Consider the following 23,291-nt stretch of genomic DNA (forward strand, 5'->3'; position numbering starts at 1 on the left):
GCCGTCCAGCACCGCGCCCCAGACCTCGGCGTGCCAACAGCTAACGCCAATGTGTGCGGCTCGGCGTCAGCTTACTTGACGTCGAGGTCCCGACCACGTGTTTTCGACGACCAGGGTCATCGATGACGTGGCACTATCTAGGCGTTATAGGACACAATGCCGAGACTCGAAACCTCGGCGTGCTGTTACATGACGCCGGTCTATTTTTGAAAATTGTTTCGCCAGGGGTCTAATTACAAAAAAAGTTTCAAAAAAGGACAAAATTGCAAAAATTTCATGTTTGGTACTGAGAGAGTAGAGTATGGAAAACAATTCTATAACATGAGCATAAAGAAATCAACTTATGAACGTTTTATGAAATCCTCCATGGAGTACCTTGTTTGATAGTAGCTTGAAGAGTTTCTAACATGAGTTCTGTTTGTGCCTTTGACTCTATGTTATTAGGGCCATTTTTGATAGAGCTCCATATCCAAAAAAAAATCATGGATTTCTAGATCTTAGAATTTGTAGCTTCAAGAAAATTTAGATCTAGAGCTGCACGTACACTAAAAACATGTAAACGGATCATTTTATTTATATCTTAGACTAAATATAAGTATATGAATACCTTTACTTTAGTCTACATATAAAAAGATTGAACTTGGATTTTGGATCTAGATTTGTTCCAAACTGACACTGCTTTTATATATACAACGATTGTTTCTTCAAAATTTGCCGCTTTGCAATCTTCTATTTTGCACGTGTATATATATTCCTATTAAAACTCGATGTTTTTTCAGTGTTCCTGCACCTTCTGTTCCGTTCGCATATTTTCAAAAGTGCCATGTCAACCATTACAGAAAATGATAAGGTCCCTGGTGGTAACATAGGCAAGAAAGCATATTCTTGATTTCTTCACTGCAAGTGCAAAGGCAAGGCGGTATGTTCTAGGTTATATTGGTAAAAGATATGTCATACGGAGTACCTCTTCTATATATTTCAAAATGTTTCAAAATCTTTTTTACGGGCAATTCAGTATGTTTTTTGAGAGGTAAAAAAAATCCAGATAATGATGTACATGCATGTACGTACCCACGTAAACACATGTCTATTCGCTTGCCATAAGTACTGTTCACTGGTTTATTGTAAGAGAAGAACACTGTTAAATAGTGCGAATACAAGGTCGAGAAGTACCCTTGTGGTACATTTTGTGATGAGTGATTGTCAACGTGATCCACGAATAGGTTAAGTTGGTGACTAACATTACCATGGCGGAAGCTATGTGTGCGGCATATCTCTTGGCTTGTGGTGTTCAGCTGTGGAGCTCGTAGGCGGTGGTCGACGGCGAGGTGAAGGTCAAGTAGAGACGTGCCGTGCCGATGGACCCGGAGCGGTGAAAGGCGGACGTGAGACTTGGACCGACGGACCAGGAGGCCGAATGACCAGCTGCGGTGGCTGACATCTGGGACATCGACAAGTGCAAGCGTACATGGGAGTGACCGTGTTGACCAAGTCAAGACGGCTGATGTGAGTCGAGCGATGCTCAAGAGGACTTGGCGGGCCAGCCGGTCGAAGACGATGGTGACACGTGTCGAGTGGCGGGGAAGCGTATGGAGTACACTACTCGCGGCGGATTTCGCGGGTTTGGGCCTCAAAACCCGGGCGGAGGTCCCGATGCGGACGGATGGCACGTGGCGGCATCGGTGAGATCGCTTCGGGGCGAGGCTACCGGTGAGGAGGCGCGGTGGCTGTCGGATTTAGGTTATGTCGAGTTGGACTAGAATGCCTCTGGGACTAGCTAGTTCGTTTAAAAATATCTAGAAACTTTTGAGAAATATGTAATATGCTTAATAAATAAATCGGTGGAGTTCCCCATCTCTCTAACCCTCTCCACCTACTGCTCTCTCAGCTCCTCTCTCCCGCAGGTCTCCTCCTCCTCTCTCTCTCCTGCACGTCTCCTCCTGTAGGTTTTTCTTTTTTAGTTTTCTCTATGAACTGAATCTTTCATGGTGTAATTAAAACTGATTTTTGTCTGGGAATGGAGGCCCAAATCCTCCATTTGTCCTTCGGGATTCCATCTTTTTGCCAGTGATTTTCGTTCATTGCGTTTTTTGAGTTTTCCCCATTTTCGTTCTTGGCTAAATTTCCCGGAGTTTGGTTTAATCCTAGGCGATGATTTCTTAGGAATAGATTTGTAGCTAGCTGAATTCTATCTGTGCGAATTCTTGGCTCGATTCATGGAGTCTTTAGTTGGATTCCGTCAGTTTTCTGTTGATTTCCTGAGCCGCCCCTTTTCTGTTCTTGTGTTCTGTGTTCTGAGTTCGTTCTGTTCGTAGTTCTTCTTGTTAGTTCGTTGTGTTCGTGCAGTTCATCGGTTTTGACTCCAGAGGTGCTCAGGCGCCGTGCGTGGCTTACAGAGTGCTTGTGTCAGATCCCGTGAAGTCCTAACGCTGACCGGTTGTGTGTCTCTTCTCTAGGTGCTGTGTCTAGCACTGGCCCGAGCAGCTTTGCTCTGGTTCCCGGTTGTTCCATCGTAGCAGACAAGCAGTAGGAGTAGCAATTCACGTGATTATTTAGTGGCTTTTAGAGTTGTCTCAATCAAGCAATAGTGTTTGTTTTCTTTTAATCAAGGTTTTTCCTTGTTCTTGGTTGTGGGCAAAGAGCTTTGAAGCTCATCAGCATTTTGTTTCAGGCAGTGCTTTCTCCTGGCTATGCTTGCCTCTCCAGGTTTGGTGCAGAGATGGTGCAGACCCGATCCATCTTTTTCTTTTACTGCAGCCAACCAACGTTGTTCTTGATCTCTGTTCTTGAGATTGTTCTTGGTGCTTGTTTTGTTCGCTCTAGCTGTGCATTGGGCAGATAATCTGTATTAGCAAGTGGATTTCAGTTTGCTCACCAGCAACCCTTCTCACGTATTTCTTGCAGGTGCGTCAGGCCAGTGTGATCGTCTTTGAGGCAACGAGCAGAGCCCAGTGTTGTCTAGCATTTGGTGCTGCCTTCATCGCCCAACAAAAATTCAGCAGACTCCTTGTTCTGTGCTTGGCAAATTTTCTTGAGCTCATTTTTTTTATTCGCAGCGTGGTCATTTGAACTCCGATTTGATTTTCGTCAGTTACGTTCGTCTTCTACCATTGTGAGGAATTTTAGCTAATTGCTCTTGTCACCAGTTGGCTTGAGTAATTCAGTTTGGGTACTTATTTGTGTTCGGTGGTGATTTGGGACAGCGGCCAAAAATATTTCAAGAGAAAATTTACTGCTCGCATTCATCTCCCTCTAGTCGCCGTTTTCGGTCCTTCAAATAGTTGGCAGAAAAACAATGTTAAATAGTTTGTTCGTTTGAGCTTATCAGTCGAATCTATCAGTCATTCAGCATTGTTTTTCTCTCACAAAAAATCAGCTAATAGTAATTTCTATCATAGCTTATGAGACAAACAAACAAGATTGGGTCCACGTGTCCACGTGGTGCGTGATCGTATCATTGCGAATCGTTGGTCTTTGAACCGAAAGAAAGATGACAGGTATGAGAACGATGATGTGTGCACATGTACAAGATCACAGAGGATCATGAGAGTTGATAGTTTCTGATCATAGGAATGGCTCCACCGACCACGTGTGTGGTGCGAAAACAAAAACCCCACTTGTTGCTTTCAGACACACAGGGGCGTCGACACCGAGAGCATGCGTGCAGCGAGCGTTGCCATATCCACCGTCCATAAAAGAGCCAATTACTAGAATTATCATAAATCAATTAACCAAAATTTAAAAAATACTAAGATTTATGATATCAAATTAATATCATAAAATATATAAGATGCATATTATATGCCATATATATTGTTACTTTTTTCTATAAAGTTAATCAAACTTAAAAAAGATTTGATTGATACGGATTCTACGAATTGATTCTTTCGTGGACGGAGGGAGTAACCAAAATAACTTATTAATGACGCAACAAACATCAAAAGTGGGAGCAAGGGGAAATTTTTCAACATACATGGCTTACCCATTTATGTATATATACTATTTTTTTGTAAAAAGGAAAGTTTTCATTAAAACCTCAGAAATAATACATCAAAAATATAATAAGGATATGTTTGGTAACTCCTTCTGGCACCTTGGCACCTTGACTAAAAGCAATCCCCTTTTACTCTAAGGGGCAAGATGCCAAAAATACGCTCGAGCAGATTCCATTTTCAATCCTCTTTTCCTATTTTTTTTGGCAATTCCTCAAAATCCTCCATTCCCTCAAATGAAGGAAGAGAAGCAACAATTTTCTCAATCCCCTTTCCTCTTTTCTCTTTGACTCACATCTTGAATCCACATTTGGTGTGCAATCGCCGATTGCGTCGTTCACTGCAGCCATCGCTTCGGCGCACCCGTGCTAGTGTATTTAATGAAGAATTTAATTGATGTTTATCGATGCTAGTGTATCTTTTTAATATATATTTGATTCAATCCAAGTTAAAATATGGCGTCTATGATTTTGAATCAAGTTAAAACCTGGCGTCTATGGATAATGGATAGTGTATTAGTTCAGGCTTTTTGCTGGCTTCTGCGCCAAAGTTGCAATAAACAACTCAACTATTGAGTTGGTTTTTAAAAAAGCTAAAAACTAGAGGACATAAACTAAAAGCTAAAAAGTAGTATTATTTTTTTAGTTTTTAGTGTGCTGAGCTAAAAATTGTACTATACAAGTCAATAGGAAAAACCAGGCTGCATCTTTTTTGGCTGCGTACATCCTCATATGTAGAGGCGGGATGTTTTTTATCCATTATCTAAAAAAATAGTTAGAAACAAGAAAAGCTACCTTTTAAACCAAAATCAAAAGTTGTTGCTCAACAAATAGACCCTAAAGAAATTTAAAGTGGATTGAGCATCATCAATCGTATCATGGAGCTGATGATTTGTTCCGCCAACTATTACTAGACCACTTTTCATAATTCTTGATGAAAACAAACATTGTACTTTGTGATGGTTTTCTCGGGCACAATTTAGAGTCTATTGTAGTGAACCTGATAACTATTCAACAATATATTTTCTTTTAAAATAAATTAGTAAATAACAGCTATGACTTTTCAACCAAACAAAACAGATCGTTAGAATTTGTTTAAAGCAGTCAGGGGTTAAAATTTAATTGATTAGTACTATCGGTTAAGCCTTATTTGTTTGGCTAAAAAGCCATGAAAAAAAGTACTACTGACTAATTTATTATGAGAGAAAAAAGTACTGCTAAATAGCCGGTAGATTCGGCTAGATAGCTCTTTGCAACCACAGTCGACAGTCCACACATGCCCCTGTAATTCGACGTACCTACACGTAGGAAAACGGACGTTCCAACAAAACCGCCGCGGCCCACGGGGTCGCTTTCCACCTGGGCAGGGGGGCAGGGGCCGCAGGCGCAGCGTGCCGATCCCACCAACCAGTTGCCTTGCCGACTCACCTCGCGACGAGTCGCAATCTCGCAGCAGAGACGCACCACCATCTCCACTTCTCCACTCTCCAGAGTCCAGCCCCAGTCCTAGTCCTCACCGATGGCCACGCCAGCGATGGTCCCGCTGCGGCAGCTCTTCGTCGACGGCGAGTGGCGCCCGCCCGCGCAGGGCCGCCGCCTCCCCGTCGTCAACCCCACAACCGAGGCCCACATCGGTGAGTGACCTGACCTCCCCGATCGCACCCATCTCTGTTTCCTTCTGTTGTACGTACTACTAGTTTGTTGCTTGGCCTTGGCGTGGCGCTGATGCGTGCGCTGCTCGGGTTTGCGTGCTCGCGCGCGCAGGCGAGATCCCGGCGGGCACCGCGGAGGATGTGGACGCCGCGGTGGCTGCGGCGCGGGCGGCGCTCAAGAGGAACCGCGGCCGTGACTGGGCGCGCGCGCCGGGGGCCGTCCGGGCCAAGTACCTGCGCGCCATCGCCGCCAAGGTACGCTAGCCCTCTTTGCTCTAGCCTAATTTAATTGGGCGAAAAAATACTCGAGTGCTGTGCCTCTGCTTCCAAGCATTGGTACCTAGGAGTGCTTCCTAAGTTAGGAAGTAATTCAGAGTGGATTGAGTGTGTGTGGCAACTCACTTGTGTGTGGTAGCTACTTTTGTGCTTTGATGGGGGTACGATACGGTGACTGGATCTGTACCCTCGGGATGGTATCAGTGAACTTCTCAGTGCTTGTGCTATGTGTATTCGCACTGTTTCTGTGTTACATGAACAAAGGCACAGAAAGTACAAATTAAACTCCTCCAACTGTACACCAATCTATTCAGGGGAAATACTGAGGATCTGCTTTTGGCATGAACAAACTATTGCTTTCCATCAATACAGGGTGTGTTAACTTTATCATCAACTCCAGTTTCAAAACACCTCAAAAGATCTTTCTCTTTTTAAACTTCAATCGGGAAAGTCTTGTAAAATTTGGTTGGGTCGTCAAAGTTCTGTTGGAAATATATTCACGCATACCACATTTTGCATGTAAAAATGTCTTCTTATTCAGGTAATTGAGAGGAAACCTGAGCTGGCTAAGCTAGAGGCACTTGATTGTGGGAAGCCTTACGATGAAGCCGTATGGGACATGGTATGTGACACACCTTATGGAAGTGTGCAGATTTTTTCCTCTAGCTTAGCTTGCAATCACGATCTGTTTGGTATTCCGTTTATCAGGATGATGTTGCTGGGTGCTTTGAGTACTTTGCGGATCAGGCAGAAGCCTTGGACAAAAGGCAAAATTCCCCAGTTTCTCTTCCAATGGAAACTTTTAAATGCCACCTCCGGAGAGAGCCTATTGGGGTAGTTGGGCTGATAACTCCTTGGTATTTTCATTTCTCCCTCACTTTGCTGTTATTTGTATTTATGATCAAAACACACAGGGGAGTGGCCTGTATTGAGTAATACAGCTTCATTTCCCCTAAGATCTCAGTTGTATAGCAAAAAAACTGCTTATTCTCTAACCACAGTCTTTTAAACCTAATTTTAGATAACCTTCCTCATCATCGTCCTGAAATATTGCCAGTGTTCATATTTGTAATTCATATCCAGTGTTGAACAATCTCACCTATATATCCAAGTTAATGTCCAATTTATTGTTTGCTTGTGTCAATGTTTGGCCAATGTCAATAAATATTCTTGCTATATTGATAGAACATTGGGCTTTGTCCTAGTACAAGTGTCGCTTCTGCTCCATAAGCCCATTATTCTGCTACTATCCTTGTTCATGTATTTGTTGGGTGGGCCATTTTAGTTTATTGTGTCTAACTGTCTATGTATAAGATTTGTTGACTAAGTAACTGATTTACTTATATTTATGTTCCTTCATATGTTCTTGTTTAACTTATTCTGATTCTGACTCTAAAGCATTATTGTTTGTACTTGTATTTGTGTTGCAGGAACTATCCTCTCCTGATGGCTACATGGAAGGTAGCTCCTGCTCTGGCTGCTGGTTGTACAGCTGTGCTAAAGCCATCTGAATTGGCTTCTGTGTAAGTATTAGCATGTTGTAATGAGTTCGTGCTATAAGCAACAGCATTTAAAATGCCTACCTTTTGAATTACCAGGACTTGCTTAGAGCTTGCTGATATCTGTAAAGAAGTCGGTCTTCCTTCCGGTGTCTTGAACATTGTGACAGGATTAGGTCCTGATGCTGGTGCTCCTTTGTCAGGGCACCCAGATGTTGACAAGGTAAACTGTTCTGCATATAATGACATAATCATGCATGAGCATGACACATAAATGAAAACATTATTCCTCAAAGCATCGGTTTTCTGTGTATTTAGGTCGCTTTTACTGGGAGTTTTGAAACTGGAAAGAAGATTATGGCAGCTGCAGCTCCTATGGTCAAGGTTTGTCTGTGAATTTATGTTTTATTTCTAGTAATAATGCGCTGTGCCGTGTTGTTTTTGCTCTCTTTCAGTTCATAAAAATTATCAGAAGTATGATTTGAATTCCCTATTTTTAAGACGAAATTCTATTGCATTCCTTAACATTGCATTTTTCTTGACAGCCTGTTACACTGGAACTTGGTGGAAAAAGTCCTATAGTAGTATTTGATGATGTTGACATTGACAAAGGTACGTGTATATTCTAAGGCTTACTAAATTCCTAAATTTCATTGGTATTTGTGGATTGTTGCAATTTGCAAAGAATTTAACTGATCAGAATGCTCAACACCTAAACCCCTCAAAGCCCTTCATTGGTATCTGGGATTTCGATAGAAATACTTAGCTGAGCAGTCTACTACAACAAGCGTTACTTTAATATTGAAAATTGCTACTTTGGATTTGTAAAATACGTCCATAAAATTGCGGGGAAAAAACCCCACATGCTTTGCTATTGTTTTGACCACAGTACCAGACTTTGCATTGGTTGTGTGTATCTGTCCCACAATTTAGAGATGTGGCATGCCAGTTGAATAAAAAGATGAAATGAAAAGTATCTGATGCACTATTTTTATGTTACATGATTTCATATTTCATCATTGATCTTGAGAAATATAGGGCTGAATTTCTGCGGAGAACATAAGTTTTAGTTCCAAGAAAGGGAACTTCTATAAATTTTCTGACTTTGACTGACTTATGCTGATACTTTGCTCGATGTGGAATCATGGATTCTGCTATACTTCCATCATTGATTGTTCCTTTTAAATATAAACAGCTGTTGAGTGGACTCTGTTTGGGTGCTTTTGGACCAATGGTCAGATTTGCAGCGCAACATCTCGTCTTCTTATCCATGTAAGTGTCACATGTCGTTGCTGGTACTGTGACTTGGAATGCTTTTCACACTTAATAGCTGTCAACAATAATATATTTCCTTGAGTGGTGTTGCTTTAACTTTTCTTCGCCCTGCCGTTAACTTCTGATTTGAGAAGATTGTACGATTTCAAAATCGCTCCACTGAACAAATAACAGTATAGTATGTGCTTTAGACCTGTTTTGCACAATATATGTGTCCTATTGCTTAAGGTCTAGGTTTGAACTCTTCAATTCTCTGTGGACTGTGTGCTTTGATCTGGTAGCAAATGTATATTTTCAATGACTTGATTGTTTTTTACTCCCTCTGATACCAAATGTAGGTTGTTTAGGACATTGTCATGGTCTCCAATGTGACAGTTTGACTTTAGCTTTTTCTGAAAAAAAGTATACTATTTAAATTGGACAAACTACATATTATGAAAGATTTTGTCATGAGGAACTAGTAACATACTAACATCAACCATGCTTTGCTAATCTATGTAACTTGACATATATTGATGAGTCAAGAAAGAAGTTTGACCAACTTGAATCCAAAAATGACCTACAATTGGGATCATCAGGAGTAGATTAACAATGGCTATTTACCACTATATTACTCTTTCAAATCACATCTTTTTTTTGAACAAACTGGTGATAGTGCCTCTTTCAAATCACATCTCAGTTATGTACTTCTGGTATTGTTGTCAGTAACATATTAATCAAGTTTTGCCTCCAACAAAACTGTCGCAGACAAAAATTGCTAAAGAATTTAATGAGAGGATGGTTGCATGGGCCAAAAATATTAAGGTTTCGGATCCACTTGAAGAGGGTTGCAGACTTGGGCCAGTTGTTAGTGAAGGACAGGTACTACATGTTAACTTTGTCTAAATTTAACAAGTCACCATTGACAATGCTATGATTTGTGGCTTCTTTCTGATTTGACAGTTTGGTACTTCCGACTTAGTTGCTGTACACTCTTGTTCTTGCTAGTTTCTACAGGATGTAGCTTCCTCCGATTTTGAGAGGATCTGTGTTCAGATGTACTGATTGACACCACCTTCTTTAGTTTTACTTGTTAGAGCAAGAGACATGGTTTAATGTTTATGGTCACATATATGACACTGGACTATGAGAAAATGACACCCTAATCACCACCATCTTGGCAACCATATACATAATTTCAGATTATCTTGTTGTTGTATAGTTCTTCATAGGAGTCTTATTCATATTTTTGCATTCTCAGTATGAGAAGATTAAGAAGTTCATATCGAATGCCAAAAGCGAAGGTGCTACTATTCTGACCGGAGGTGTTAGACCGGCGGTAAGGCCTGCATTTGGATTTACAAGGATCCACATGCTATAGTGAGATAGAACTAATGTTTTATGTTTTACAGCATCTTGAGAAGGGGTTCTTTATTGAACCAACAATTATTACTGATATCACCACATCAATGGAAATCTGGAGGGAGGAAGTCTTTGGTCCAGTCCTGTGTGTTAAAGAATTTAGCACTGAAGATGAAGCCATTGAACTGGCCAACGATACACAGTGAGCTACTTCTTTTTAGCACTGTTTCAACATCCTTTTGCAGGCTTTGCAGTTCATGCGTAGTTTATAGCTTATGAATTTACAACACTATCCTTTTTTTATAGGTATGGTTTGGCTGGTGCTGTAATTTCTGGTGATCGTGAGCGCTGCCAGAGATTATCTGAGGTATGTATACGTGAAGAGGTTCACAACTTTCTCTGGCTGCTTATCATATACCTCTGCCCATGTTATCACTCATTCAGTCATTTGAAGAGTTGAAGTTGATATTCTTGATACCATGGCACTAAATTCGATTTCCACTTTTGCAACGTGCAATTCATGCAATTGCTCTCAGAGCTGTATTTGTACTGCACATCTCTAATGAAAACTTGTGCAACAGGAGATCGATGCTGGATGTATCTGGGTAAACTGCTCACAACCCTGCTTCTGCCAAGCTCCCTGGGGTGGGAACAAGCGCAGTGGATTTGGACGTGAGCTTGGAGAAGGGTGGGTAACATGGAACGACAGCATTTCTAAGACCTCTAGCAGCTATTTTCATGGGATCTGACTGACACTGGCTGTTTAACTGTAGGGGCATTGATAACTACCTGAGCGTCAAGCAAGTCACGGAGTACATCTCTGATGAGCCGTGGGGTTGGTACCAATCCCCCTCCAAGCTGTAAACGAGAAAATGGCACGAAAACTTGTCTGTTTCATTAGAATAAATAAATCTTGGATGCCATACAGAACGAACCCGTGTATCAAATCGAACATGAGACACTGAAAGAGGCACATCTGCGGAATAAAGATCAGAATTGAGTGTTTTGAGAGAATTCTTTTGTACTCCCTCCATACCCTGAAAACTTGACGTCCTGCGCTCCCACGACGTTTCCGTAAAACTTGTCGTTTTAGCATTGCCGAGCTGCAGTTGGACGCGTTTACCCCTATTAATTGCTCTTCATCCTGTTGCATGCGCAGCGCCTCGTTTCTCTCCGCGGTGCCGCACGCTCTCGCTAATCACGCTCACGCTCGCCTGCTCCTTTCCTCTTCGCTGCATGCTCTTGTATCCCTTCGTCTGCCGTGAACCGCTCGCCGCACCGCCATGGAGTCTGTTGCCATGCTCGTTTACTAGTAGGCAAGCAGTAGATGGAAGCAAGGCAAGTTAAGCCATGTCGTTTGTACGCAAGCAAGGCAAACTAGTTGATAAACGCGAGCGTCGGCAGCAAACAAACGAGCAGCCATAAACGCAAAAACGCAAGCACAGTGTCGTGCAAAAATGCAAAGCTTCAAAAAGTGCTGCTCTGGGCGGTCGAACCGTGGATGTCCTTCCACATGCTCGGTGTGTTTACCAAGTGAGTTACGAAAGGTTGTTATTCAAATAGCACGCGCACCTCTATTTAATAAGGGCAGGGATGGAAAAATACCCCTTAATTAATTACTCCTTGGTTACCACAATCATGTCTTAAACGTCAAGTTTTTTGGGTATGGAGGGAGTATGCCATTGAAATTTATACCAATGCCCTGTATTGCCACTGAAAATTATACCAGTATGCCATCAAGAATTTAAAATTTCTGCTAACGCCACTAGTTAAGTTTACCTCACCCTTGATTGCCACTCCCATCAGAAGAGCTTCACTTGTGGATGTTGGCTGGGACTCCAGGAATGTCCTGCCTGTCTGCCCTAGGTGATGTTGAGTCTCGGCAGAGTTTGCGGTTAATGGTTAGGTCAGTCTCAATAGAGTTTTATTAGAGTTTCATAGACATTAAATATGTTGATATGACACTTTATTAATGAAGAGAGAGATGGTAAGAGTTTTATGGGAGTAGAGAGTTTTACGTGAATGAAACTTTTCTGCACTGTTTCCAAAATATAGATGTGTTGGAAAATAAGTTATGAAACTTCCACCGAGAATGACGTCTTTTTTTTTCTTTTAGTGCTGGCGAGTCCGTGACCTTTTAAACCAGTGTAGGTTCTTTTCCTAATGATATGCAGATCGAGGAAAAAAAACTCCTGTCAGACACATGTTAGCTTAGGGGTGTTAAGTTCCCAAAAAAACTTTACCCTATATCATCGAATGTTTGGCACATGTATGAACATTAAATATAGATAAAAAATAATTAATTGCACCATTTGTATGTACTTTGCAAGATAAATCTTTTAAGCCTAATTAGTTCATGATTGAACACTAATTGCTATAGTTATACATGTGCTATAGTACTCTAAAAACTTTTCTTTTCACAAACTTAGACTTTGAATGCCTTGCTTCTTAACCACCTTGAGTAGAGTTGGGAGATACCAGACCATGTGAGGCATCATAAACTTGGGTTTTCTTTTCTGGAAAGTATCGTGCAAGAGAGGATCAAAGCTATCGAAAGTATCAACTGCAACGCCGAACCTTTTGGATTGAGGGTCAGGAGAAAGCAAATCCCTCAAAGAGTTGAAGTTGACAGCCGTCTTTCAAGTGGAGGTGCAACAAAGAAAGCCATCCATCTTAGCAGGATGTATACCTATCTACCCTAGGAAGGCAAAAGACTGATCTACCTGTCCTCTTTCTTGCTGCTATTCTCTCTCAAATCAATTGACACCTCGTATAAAAAGTCAAGAGTTTCGCTGAATTCGCAGTCGAATCAATTCGCTCAGTCAAGATTAAATTGTAATTTATGGTCATAGCTTTTGCAGTATAGTATCTGAAACCATGGTACAAGTAGCATCAAAAAATGTGGTAATGTTTCTTTGTACAGAATTCTAAAATTGGGCACAAGGAACAGAGAGCCTGTTCTTATGCAAAAACCTTTGAAGCAAGACTATTCGCTTGTCTGAAAAACCGTAGCTAAAAGTACTGTTCGCTGATTTGTTGTGAGAGTAAAACATTATTGAATAACTAGTAGATTCGACAGATAATTAAGCTCAAGCAAACATGACCATGTCCAAGCTCTTTGCAACTCTTCACAAGATCCATGTGGCGGCAGCAGTTCAAGCTACAGTAGCTAGCAGTTCAAAAACTGCCCGCAGCAGCCGAAGTGGCAGCGAAAGTTTAGCATGTACGGGTACTACATACATGTAGTGCCGATCTTTCTTGCTAGCCTGAAAGCACGCAGAATATATACAGACCTGCTGAATGATCCACACGTAAGGCCTATTTTGTATTTATTAGTAGACCTCCACACCTTGATGAGAGAGCAGGGTAGAATAGTGCATTATAGCATTCAAAATTTGTCCTCAAATATAATACATTATGGAGGGCATCCAATTTTGTATTAAATACTTTACATTCATCAACCAATATTTCTCCATCAATCATGTTGATGATAACGTCTGATTAGAAAATAAAACAGGGGTACATGTGTCTTTTATACTCTTTCTTAATTTGTCTTAAAATTCCTAAAATATAGAATAAAGGAAGTAATTGACAAATGATTTTGGTGGGAGGGGTTGTTTTGCCGCGCTTCTTATTAGAGCCGATATATGAGTAACAGGTATTCAATTATGCAATTGCAAAAAAGGAGAGAATGGTTTGGAGGCCACAACACACAATTTATTGAATCTAAATTGTAAACCTTAACTATTATGACTAGACTGGATGACAAAGTGTCCTAGCTCCTCCTCAGTCCTCACCATCAACGAGACCATCATATGGGAAGGAGGGGGACTATGGTGGCGATGTTGGAGTCTTGGAGAAGCCCTAGGGCAATGATTTTGAATCGGCTAATCATCACTAATTGCCCTGGTATCGCAGGACTATGGAGGTATTTGGAACTGCTCTACTCCAGTTTTTGTAGCTCTGCTCCACAAACTCCACTGTGGAGCAGCTCCACCATAGAGTTTGTGGAGCAAGAGGTACTGTTTGGCACGCAGCTCTGCTCTAGCTCCAGGAATGAGTTGTTTCCATGCAATTGGTCCATTATGCCCCTCATCGAAATTGCTTTTGATATTTTCTGACCAAAATAGAAATCAAATGATGAAACATTCATAGAAGTCATAATTAAAATACAATAATTAATAGAGATGACGCGCAGGTGAAGAGACAAGGGACGACACACATAGGAAGAAATGAGGTCACGGCGTTGGGAGGGGAAGCATTTATGATAATTAATCCGTGATTAAGAGTGGCAAGGTGGGTAATTATCTCACAACTCCTTGTGGGAGTACCAAACTTCAAAAATTGAAGTACTCCTTGAGGTAATCGAGGAAAAACATGGAGCTGACCTCTAGCTCCACCTTTTTTGCGGAGCGGAGTTCATGGAGCTAGACGTGTTTGGCAACACGGAGTTAGAAAAACTGAAGCGGAGCAGTCCTAAACACTCCCTATATATCATATATGTATGGTATATCTCTGCAGCAGAAGAGGCGAGGAAGTAGCAGAACTGCAGGAGGGACGAGGAAGCAGCACACATCAAGAAAGATACACGGACGAGCTTCTTGGATTGTAACGGGAATGGAGGGAGGAGGGAGGGAGAGAGGGGGGATGTAGCTCAACTGCACATAGCAAGTGCAGCTGGAGACCGGAATTGAGGACCGAGGAGGTGAGAGAGTGAGGGAGAGGTATATAAGAGAAATTCTAGTGGGTCTGGCCCAAACAAATATAGCTCACTAAGCTGAAGCATTGATCATCCAAGAGATCTAATCGAATGATTAGTTGTGAGTATTTTTTTTTGCAAAATGATTAGTCACGAGTAATGAATGATTATTTGAACGATCAAGTTTTTGATCTCTGATTGAATTGGAGGGTCTAATCGAGTGTTAGATAGCGATAAAGATGATTAATCAGACGAATCAGTTAACATTGTCACATGGTGATGGATACGGGAGGAGGCGACAAAAAAAACTTGGTTGTTGGTATATTAAAAAATAGTTTCCTGTATTTGCACCAGTGCTGTCATGCATAATTTTCTACTTATGGTTTCTTTATTTCTACTTTTGTGCAATGGGTCTCGATATAATTTGGAGAGTAAATTTTATCAATAGTCTTAAACTTGTCTTGCGTTTATCATCCGCTCTAAAAATGTACTTTTTTGCACTTAAAATCTTCTTATATGTCGAATATGTCAGCCATTGAATAGTGTTTTTTCTCTCTCACAACAGATCTATGAATAGTACTTTTAGCCAAGCAAACAGGATTGCACTAAACCACCCATGCGGAACACTGCGCCAGCAATGATGTGGGCTTGACATGCGGGGAAATGAGTAAATTAGCGGTCCTTGAACATCTCGTTTAAGTTCAAGTAGTACTAATGTGATATTATTACCGAGTTTCGGTGCTACAAGTGTATTTTGAGAGTATCGACCTAAATGAGAACGTAAGACAGTTTAATAGGGTGTGTTTGCGACCCTGGCCACGACCAGCCTGGCCAGCCCGATAGGGCCAGGCCTTTGCAGACCAGTCCAATTGGTGCAAGGCCTCTTGTTCGCGTCCTTGTATGAAATGAGCCAGGCCACAATGAGAATGTGTTTGTGTGCCTATATCAAAGAAGTGTGGCAACCTTGCACTGCGATATGGTAGCGTTACCACCAGAGAAGCCTCACTGACATATCATCGAGCACCTGGCGAGCAACCATGGCCAACTCCATCTCCTCTCCCTGCGCGGCGCTAGCGGGCATGGCTGTCTCCTCCCCAAGCAGCCATTGCCTCCTTACCCTCCCTAGCCATGGCGCGAGGCAAGCTCGGCCTTCCGGTCATGACGGCGCGGAGCAAGCTCGGTCCCTCAACCATGGCGACATGGGACGAGCTCGGCCTCGAGCCATGGCGAGAGGCGTGTTCGGCCATGGGCAGCGAGTGCCTCGCGAAACGCCGTCCTGGTTGGCCCTAGCTCGCAAACATGTGAACTTGCACGCGGGGGGCGCAGCCGGGCGCAAACACGCCCATAATAAAATTTATTTACTCATCGGGTCTCGCGTGTCAGGGGCATGTCATCGCATAGTCCGCAATGCCATGGACCCATGGTGCTAGTTCTCATAATTTGGAACTTACGTGACAGAGAAAAAAAAAAGAACATCGAACCTACGTAGAACACACCTCAATTCAATCCGGGTGGGACAGAACAGAACACAAATTCTCGTGTCAGTTGGTTGGCCGCCAAGCCAGTGCAACCGTTACGTTCCAAACCTCCAACTCTCAAAGGCGGCGTCATCCTCCCCAGCCTCGTGATGGTGGTGGTGCAAGCACGGGTCGCCTCGCCGAATCGAATCCTTTCCAGCTCTCGCCCGCCCGCTTCAAATAGAGAGCCCTCTGCCACTTCCCGCCGGTGTCCCGTGCCCGGCGCCAGTTTGTCCGCACCTGCACCCCGAGACCTGCTCACCTCTCTGCCGCGCCGGCGCGCCGCCTGCGCCGCCGTCCTCCTATCCTATCCTACGCAACACGCACGCCGGTCGCTGGCGGCGGCTCTTAAAAAAACAGCGAGCCGACCATTCCTATTTCGTCTCGACGCGGCCGCTCGATCTCTGGTGCGGCGTCACGGGCCGCGGGCCGCGACCCACAGCGCAAGCAGCCAAGCGAACAAAAGCTCACGGGGGGGCGCTCGCGGGCGCGGCACACGGACGGCGGACGGCCACCTCGGCCTGCTGCCGATGATGGCCGCTCTGCCGCCGCGGTGGAGGCCGCTCCTCCTCCTCCTCGTCGCGCTGCTCCATGTCCTCCTAATCGGCGGGGCGGCGGCGCCGTTCCGGGCGAGGGACGTGCTGCCGCTGCTGCCGCGGCGGCTGGCGTGGCAGCTGATGGGCGCCACGGCCCACAGCGCCGTGGACCTGCTCCCGTCGTTCGTCGCCGCCGTGGCGCCGGGCGGGCCCGCCGCCGCCTGGCGCGGCGCGTGCTTCGAGGAGAACCAGGCCGTGCTCAGCCTCACCACCCCCGGCTCCTCCGGCGGCCGCAATGGGACCGCCGCCGGGGGACTCAACAGCACCACCTCTGGCCTTGGTGGCGCCGTCATCCACCTCAAGGTGAGGGCTCCCTCACACTCACACTCACGTTGCCCCGGAGCCCCCAAGCTCATTACTAGTAGCAACTAGTGACATTTTCAGCTCAGGGTTGCACTGATTTATTTCTTTAGATTGCATTCCACCGAAATCATTACTCTAATTAAATCCCATACATTTTTTTTGGGGGGGGGGGGGGGGGGGGGGGGTTGGATGAATTCTGCCTTCTCGATCAATAGCAGAGCAGGCACATTGGCTAGCTGATTGTAATTTTGACTGGGACTGTAAGAGAGACAAACGAATTTTGGATGCCTGGATTTAATAGTACTACTACAACAAGACAAAATAACACACATGTTTGGAACACGGATATAGAAATAGAATGGGCGCTGATTATTGTACATTATTGGTACCCGGTCGGTGGCAAACAAAACAATAGAAATGCCAAATCGCCAGTCTGCACGTCCGTGTCACTCTGTCCTGCAGTGCACAAATATGAAGCATGTGTTAACAGCCCCAACAGCCCAACCCCTAGTTCGTTCATAAGCAGACCACCAGTGTTAACATATATGAGGCCTTTTTTTTTTCTCGGTCACGCAAAAGGTTTGTGCGTCTTTGTATTAAGTTAAGGTAGAGAAAATAGTTCGATACAACACGCCTTCGGGCGCCCTAGGGGGTCAGTAAAGATTTACATGAAAGCTCACACCCTCTCTACTGTAATGTGAGCTATAGGTTGTTACATTGGATAGAGGTCGACCCAAATTTGTGATGCTGACAAGAGGCTATGCCTTAGCTGCCGGGCACCCCGCCGCTTGCAATCTTGAGAAGAATGTGAATTCGAGATAGGTAGCAAGCATGAGGGACTAGATCAGGATCATCAAACATACATTAGGGGAAGCTTCAGAGGAAGAAGAGCCGTATCCAGAAGAGGAAGGTAGAGAGATGTTCCTGTTTCTGAATAATCCAATGCCTGTCATTGCTGTGGTGCTTGCCTGATATTACTCTTCGTCATGGGTCATAGCAAAAGCCAAGCCCATATTGCCTAGGCCGGTCCCATATATTAGCCCACCTTGATACCCTGACAGCATGGTTCCTAGGTTCTGCTTTTGCTCGTTGTACCAGCTGCTGAACACCTTTCACTTTGGAGACCATTGGTATCTGTAGGGTAATTAAAAGAAAAGGTGTTCTTTATACTCCATGTCTCCATAAAGGATGGACTGGGGTTACTGTATCAGGTCAAATGCTTTATGACAATTTGAATTAGTACAAACCTAAAATGATTTATAACTATTATCATGCTTTATGTCAATTTTTATCTTGCCAAATGTTTCTTTGTGGAACAATGCAGACTGCATCGCCTCAGAGCTGGACATGCATGGATCTGTACGTGTTTGCAACGCCATACAGGATAGCCTGGGATTACTACATGAGGTCAAATGAAAACCACACCTTTGAGATCAAAGCCTGGGAGGAAGCAGCAGAACTGGAATATGTACGTTTCTTTTGAAGGTTGACTTCTCTTTTACATTCAGCATTATCGCTCGGTGTTTCCCAGTAATCCTAACACTCGATGTGTCACCAGGTAAAGCAGCATGGAATTGCCGTTTTTCTCATGCCATCTGGAATGCTTGGGACGTTGTTATCCTTGGTTGATGTCGTACCTTTGTTTTCAAACACCGGTTGGGGTCAGGATGCCAACTTGGCATTTCTTCAGAAGCATATGGGAACTTCATTTCAGAAACGTTCTGCACCCTGGTCTGCGAATATAAGGAGAGAGGATGTACATTCCGGTGATTTTTTGGCCCTTTCAAAAATCCGAGGGCGATGGGGTGGATTTCAGACATTGGAGAAATGGGTGACCGGCGCATTCGCTGGGCACACTGCAGTTTTCTTGAAAGATGAGAATGGCACCCTCTGGGTTGCAGAATCAGGCTATGAAAATAAAAAGGTAGTATTTCTCTGAAATTTTTAGTTCGATTGATAACCTAGGACTTTGACCTATATGATTTAAGAACAATTGTAATGACAAATACAAAATTTGATTCAGCCTTAACTATTTTATGCAGCAAATCTTTGGTGCGATTTCCTGTTTACTCTGTGTAGTGAAATGATATTAGCCCACCAATAAAATTCTCAAAATTTATTTTTAACTTTTTTGGATATTTAGTTTTCACATAATCATAAACTCTGCTAATGCACGTGGATGGCAGGTTTTGGCATTCTTTGTTCTCTACAAGACTAGAACTGATTTGATTTTTAGAAGGTCCCATTGCAGACCATCTTACTTTATCCCGCCAAGTTAGAAGTTGAATCTAATCTAAGAATAGTATTATCAGCCTTGATTACATCTATGTTTAACCGAAACAAGGTGGATGGTACATAGACTTTTGATGTAGAATTTGGATATGTATTATGTTAGAATTAATTTCCGCCTAATTATAAAAGAGTAAAAGACTATGGTAGAGAATGGAGCTTTAGATCAGTTGCTAGTGCTATGGTAAATTGAAACTACACTCTGAGTCGTCAGACCTTAGTAGTTAGTAGTACATGAGCTTCATGCGCTTAAAATTTATAGCACTTCATCATATTAGTAACTCTTAGTTTTTAATGATACCTGGCAATGGTAACAGGGTGATGAAATCATTAGTATGACTCCATGGGATGAATGGTGGGGAATGGCACTTAAAGATGACTCAAATCCTCAGATAGCACTTCTGCCATTGCATCCTGATGTACGGGCCAGATTCAATGAAAGTGCTGCATGGGAATTTGCCCGAAGCATGTATGGAAAACCCTACGGTTATCATAACATGATATTTAGTTGGATTGATACAATGTCAGACAATTATCCTCCTCCTCTTGACGCTAACCTGGTAATGCTTTATCTTTGCTAAAACTCACGTTTGGGTTCCTTCTTTTCACTTTCCTTTTGCATCATAGACTTTCCTTCTGCCATGTCCATAATTAATTTTATTCATGGTATTTCACATTGTCATGTTTCTGAGATGACATGGATACATATTAAAAGTGATTACCGACATTATCGCCCTGAAGTACAACCAAAATTCCTCTTATGAAGCATACCCATTTTATAAATTTCAATTGAAATTTGATATATAAATATATAATATGAGCGAATCTAAATTTACTTGAAACTTACAAGCAGACAAGCCATTTGCTGGCACCACTGTAGATTGCTAAGCATTTGCTGACAGTGAAAACCTTCTTAGACAAAGCCCATTTGAATTTTCTCTTAGCATCATTTAATCATGAGCAATATCAGACTGAGTAGAGATAAATATAATAATACATGGGTTTCTAAATAAGTTTGGAGCGACAAGAAATTAACAATGTAACAGTACAATGTGTGGTGTTGGTGCTCGGATTCTGATATTATAAAACTGCAGCGAGCGCTGAACTTGTTCATTGTTGAGGTCAAGGCCTTAAGTTTCAAGATAAATACTAATACTAAGTTCCAATTGACCCTGGCTAAGATTTATCTATTTTGTTTTATCCTAGACATATCTTTTCTTCACATAGCATTTCACCTGTTCACATTATTGTTGTGCTGCTCTGTTCAGTTCATCATATTTATTAATCCCAGGTAATGGCTATTATGTCCATGTGGACCAGATTGCAGCCACACTATGCTTCTAACATGTGGAATGAAGCCCTTAATAAACGACTTGGGACTGAGGTATATGCCAATGTCTACATCACACTTGAGCTGATGCGCACTTGATGACAATTCTACAGTTTGTTTCTAACATGTAGTTATTCATGTGGAGTTCAGTTCTATGTTCTGTTTCAGTTGTCCATCTTGGTATGCATTATTGTATTGCAGCTTTTACAGTAAACCTGATGGCTGGGGTGTTCATTGTGAGCTTGCTATTGATCTGTGGTTATTCTAGCCTGAAACAGGGGCCTGTCCTGACTTCTGAACAGTTAACTGTATTGCTTCTGTGAAGCAAGTAGTTTAGTTTATTTTCATCCCTTTTTATTTGCTATATTTCTAGGATGGAAGTATTCAAAGTGACTAAAAGCTCAATGACTAGTATCTATGCTTGGATGTAGAAACTGGACCTTCATGGGGTCATTTCAGAGACCGAGAAACGCGGCTTGTCTTTCAACCAGCTGCTCACCATACCTGAACGAGATGATTGGGAATACAGCGATGGCAAATCAACGACGTGTGTCGCCTTCATCCTGTCAATGTACAAGGCGGCCGGAGTTTTCGCGCCCTTCACGGAGTCAATCCAGGTCACTGAATTCACCGTAAGTGCTTCTCCTGACTTCAGTTCACCTTTCATTTCTGAACTGTCTGTGCTGCATCCGGTTCAAGTGACAAAATCCCCTGGTGTCCCTTTGTAGATCCGGGACGCGTACATGCTCAAGATCTTCGAGGACAACCAGACGAGGCTGCCCAGCTGGTGCAACGCGGCGGCAGACAGGCTCCCCTTCTGCCAGATCCTCGGGGAGTATAAGATGGACCTGCCGGAGTACAACACGATTGAGCCCTACGCCAACATGAACGAGAACTGCCCCTCGGCGCCGCCCACCTACAATCGGCCGTCGCGCTGCTAGCTGATCGGCGTACCATATACTATAAGCATAGGCGGCGGCAAAGAGGTTAGCGTCAGTTGGAGTGTAAGTGTAAATAGACCACGCTGTTGCTGTATGCATGCAGTGGTTTCACTTGCAGATGCAGGTGAGAGTATGTTGTGTTGTAGGTGGTCAGCTGTTCGTTCATATGCTAATTCAGCCAGTCAGCTACGGCCTACTGGCAGCAGTGTGCTTAGCCTTCGTTGGTGTAGAGTGATTGCTTGTGCAGATGATGACATTCATTCCAAAATTAGTATGAAACGGCCGCGCATCAGGCCTTCAGTATGTTCATGGTCTTTGTAAGAATATACCGTTTGTAAGCATCTCTAAGGGTTCTCCCTATTTTGTTCCTCAAAATATAGTGTTTGCCATCTCCTAAATGAATATGGAAGAAAAAAAACAGGTCATCTCTAAGAGTTTCCTATATTTTTATCTTAAAATTTTTTTAGACACTTTTTTCCTCACAAATCGGTCTCATGTTTTGCATGAGGCTGTACGCGTTTAAACTCTTTCACCTTGGAATCCTATCTTTGCTCCTTTTCTTTTTCTTTCCCACCTCATTCTAATTCTCCGGATGCGCGCTCTTATATTTGCGCCTAGATGATGATGATTTGCCTAACGTGGGAAGATAGGAGAAAGACCTATGAGAAACTCTTAGAGATGATTCTTTTTCTTCTTTTTTCATAAAAACATGGATGAGGAAGGAATATGGAGTACCCTTGGAGATGCTCTAATTAATGCAACAGTCTCATGAGACATTAGAAAATGAGAACTGCTCCAGATATGGCAATGTGTGCTATATATGCCAATCTCCTTCACCTACACGATTCGTCGCTGCAACATCTCTTTTCAAACCTTCTACAATACACATCGCCACAAGCTTACATAACCTCACAAGGTACCAGAAACGAAAACACACAAAAAAATGTGCAGCGACTTTTCTGAAATACTGTGTACAGTACAAACTAAGCAAAGATTTGGCACACCTATGGCCACATGCATCTCGTATCTAAAGTCTGAAGCCTTAGGCCTTGTTTAGTTTCCATTTTTTTTTGGTTTGGAGTACTGTAACACTTTTATTTGTTTGTGGCAAATATTGTCCAATTATGGACTAACTAGGCTTAAAAGATTCATCTCGCAATTTACAAACAAACTATGTAATTAGTTTTTGTTTTTGACTATATTTAATGCTTCATGCACGTGTGCCGCAAGATTCAATGTGACGGAGAATCTCGAAAAGTTTTGGCTTTTGGGGTAAACTAAACAAGGCCTCATCAAGGTGTGTGCTGTAAAATTTACTTGCTCAACGCTAAATTTACATAATTAAGTAATGCCTTAGTAGCTAATACGTGAATAGTTCATTGACGGTTCCTGACAGATATCTGAACATAGCCTAATGAATATGCAATCATGTGATATTAAGGGAAATTAAGCGACACTGAAGAGGGAAAAAGCGATGCATGCTACCTGCGTGTCTACTGCAATCTGCGAGAAGTCTGAGCACGAAAGCCCTCGGGCCGGGGGCGCACGTTTGGGTCCTTTCATTTCGGAGGAACTAAAATCT

The 23,291-nt window shown here is 42.9% G+C and overlaps 2 protein-coding genes across 2 annotated transcripts; both read left to right on the forward strand.

Moving 5' to 3' along the window:
• LOC8075627 (betaine aldehyde dehydrogenase 2) lies at positions 5,394 to 11,048 on the forward strand. Its single transcript, XM_002444312.2, has 15 exons — positions 5,394 to 5,625; positions 5,756 to 5,898; positions 6,461 to 6,541; positions 6,628 to 6,776; positions 7,350 to 7,442; positions 7,518 to 7,641; positions 7,737 to 7,802; positions 7,964 to 8,030; positions 8,614 to 8,690; positions 9,441 to 9,554; positions 9,934 to 10,011; positions 10,085 to 10,236; positions 10,341 to 10,401; positions 10,616 to 10,722; positions 10,808 to 11,048. The coding sequence occupies exons 1-15, from the start codon at positions 5,511 to 5,513 to the stop codon at positions 10,896 to 10,898; spliced, it is 1,518 nt and encodes a 505-aa protein (XP_002444357.1). The 5' UTR covers positions 5,394 to 5,510; the 3' UTR covers positions 10,899 to 11,048.
• On the forward strand, positions 16,346 to 22,107 carry LOC8075374. Its single transcript, XM_002444313.2, has 7 exons — positions 16,346 to 17,149; positions 18,474 to 18,617; positions 18,708 to 19,073; positions 19,756 to 19,998; positions 20,730 to 20,822; positions 21,200 to 21,400; positions 21,497 to 22,107. The coding sequence occupies exons 1-7, from the start codon at positions 16,361 to 16,363 to the stop codon at positions 21,707 to 21,709; spliced, it is 2,049 nt and encodes a 682-aa protein (XP_002444358.2). The 5' UTR covers positions 16,346 to 16,360; the 3' UTR covers positions 21,710 to 22,107.

This window comes from Sorghum bicolor, chromosome 7 (genome assembly GCF_000003195.3).
Source record: "Sorghum bicolor cultivar BTx623 chromosome 7, Sorghum_bicolor_NCBIv3, whole genome shotgun sequence".
Lineage (NCBI taxonomy): Eukaryota > Viridiplantae > Streptophyta > Magnoliopsida > Poales > Poaceae > Sorghum > Sorghum bicolor.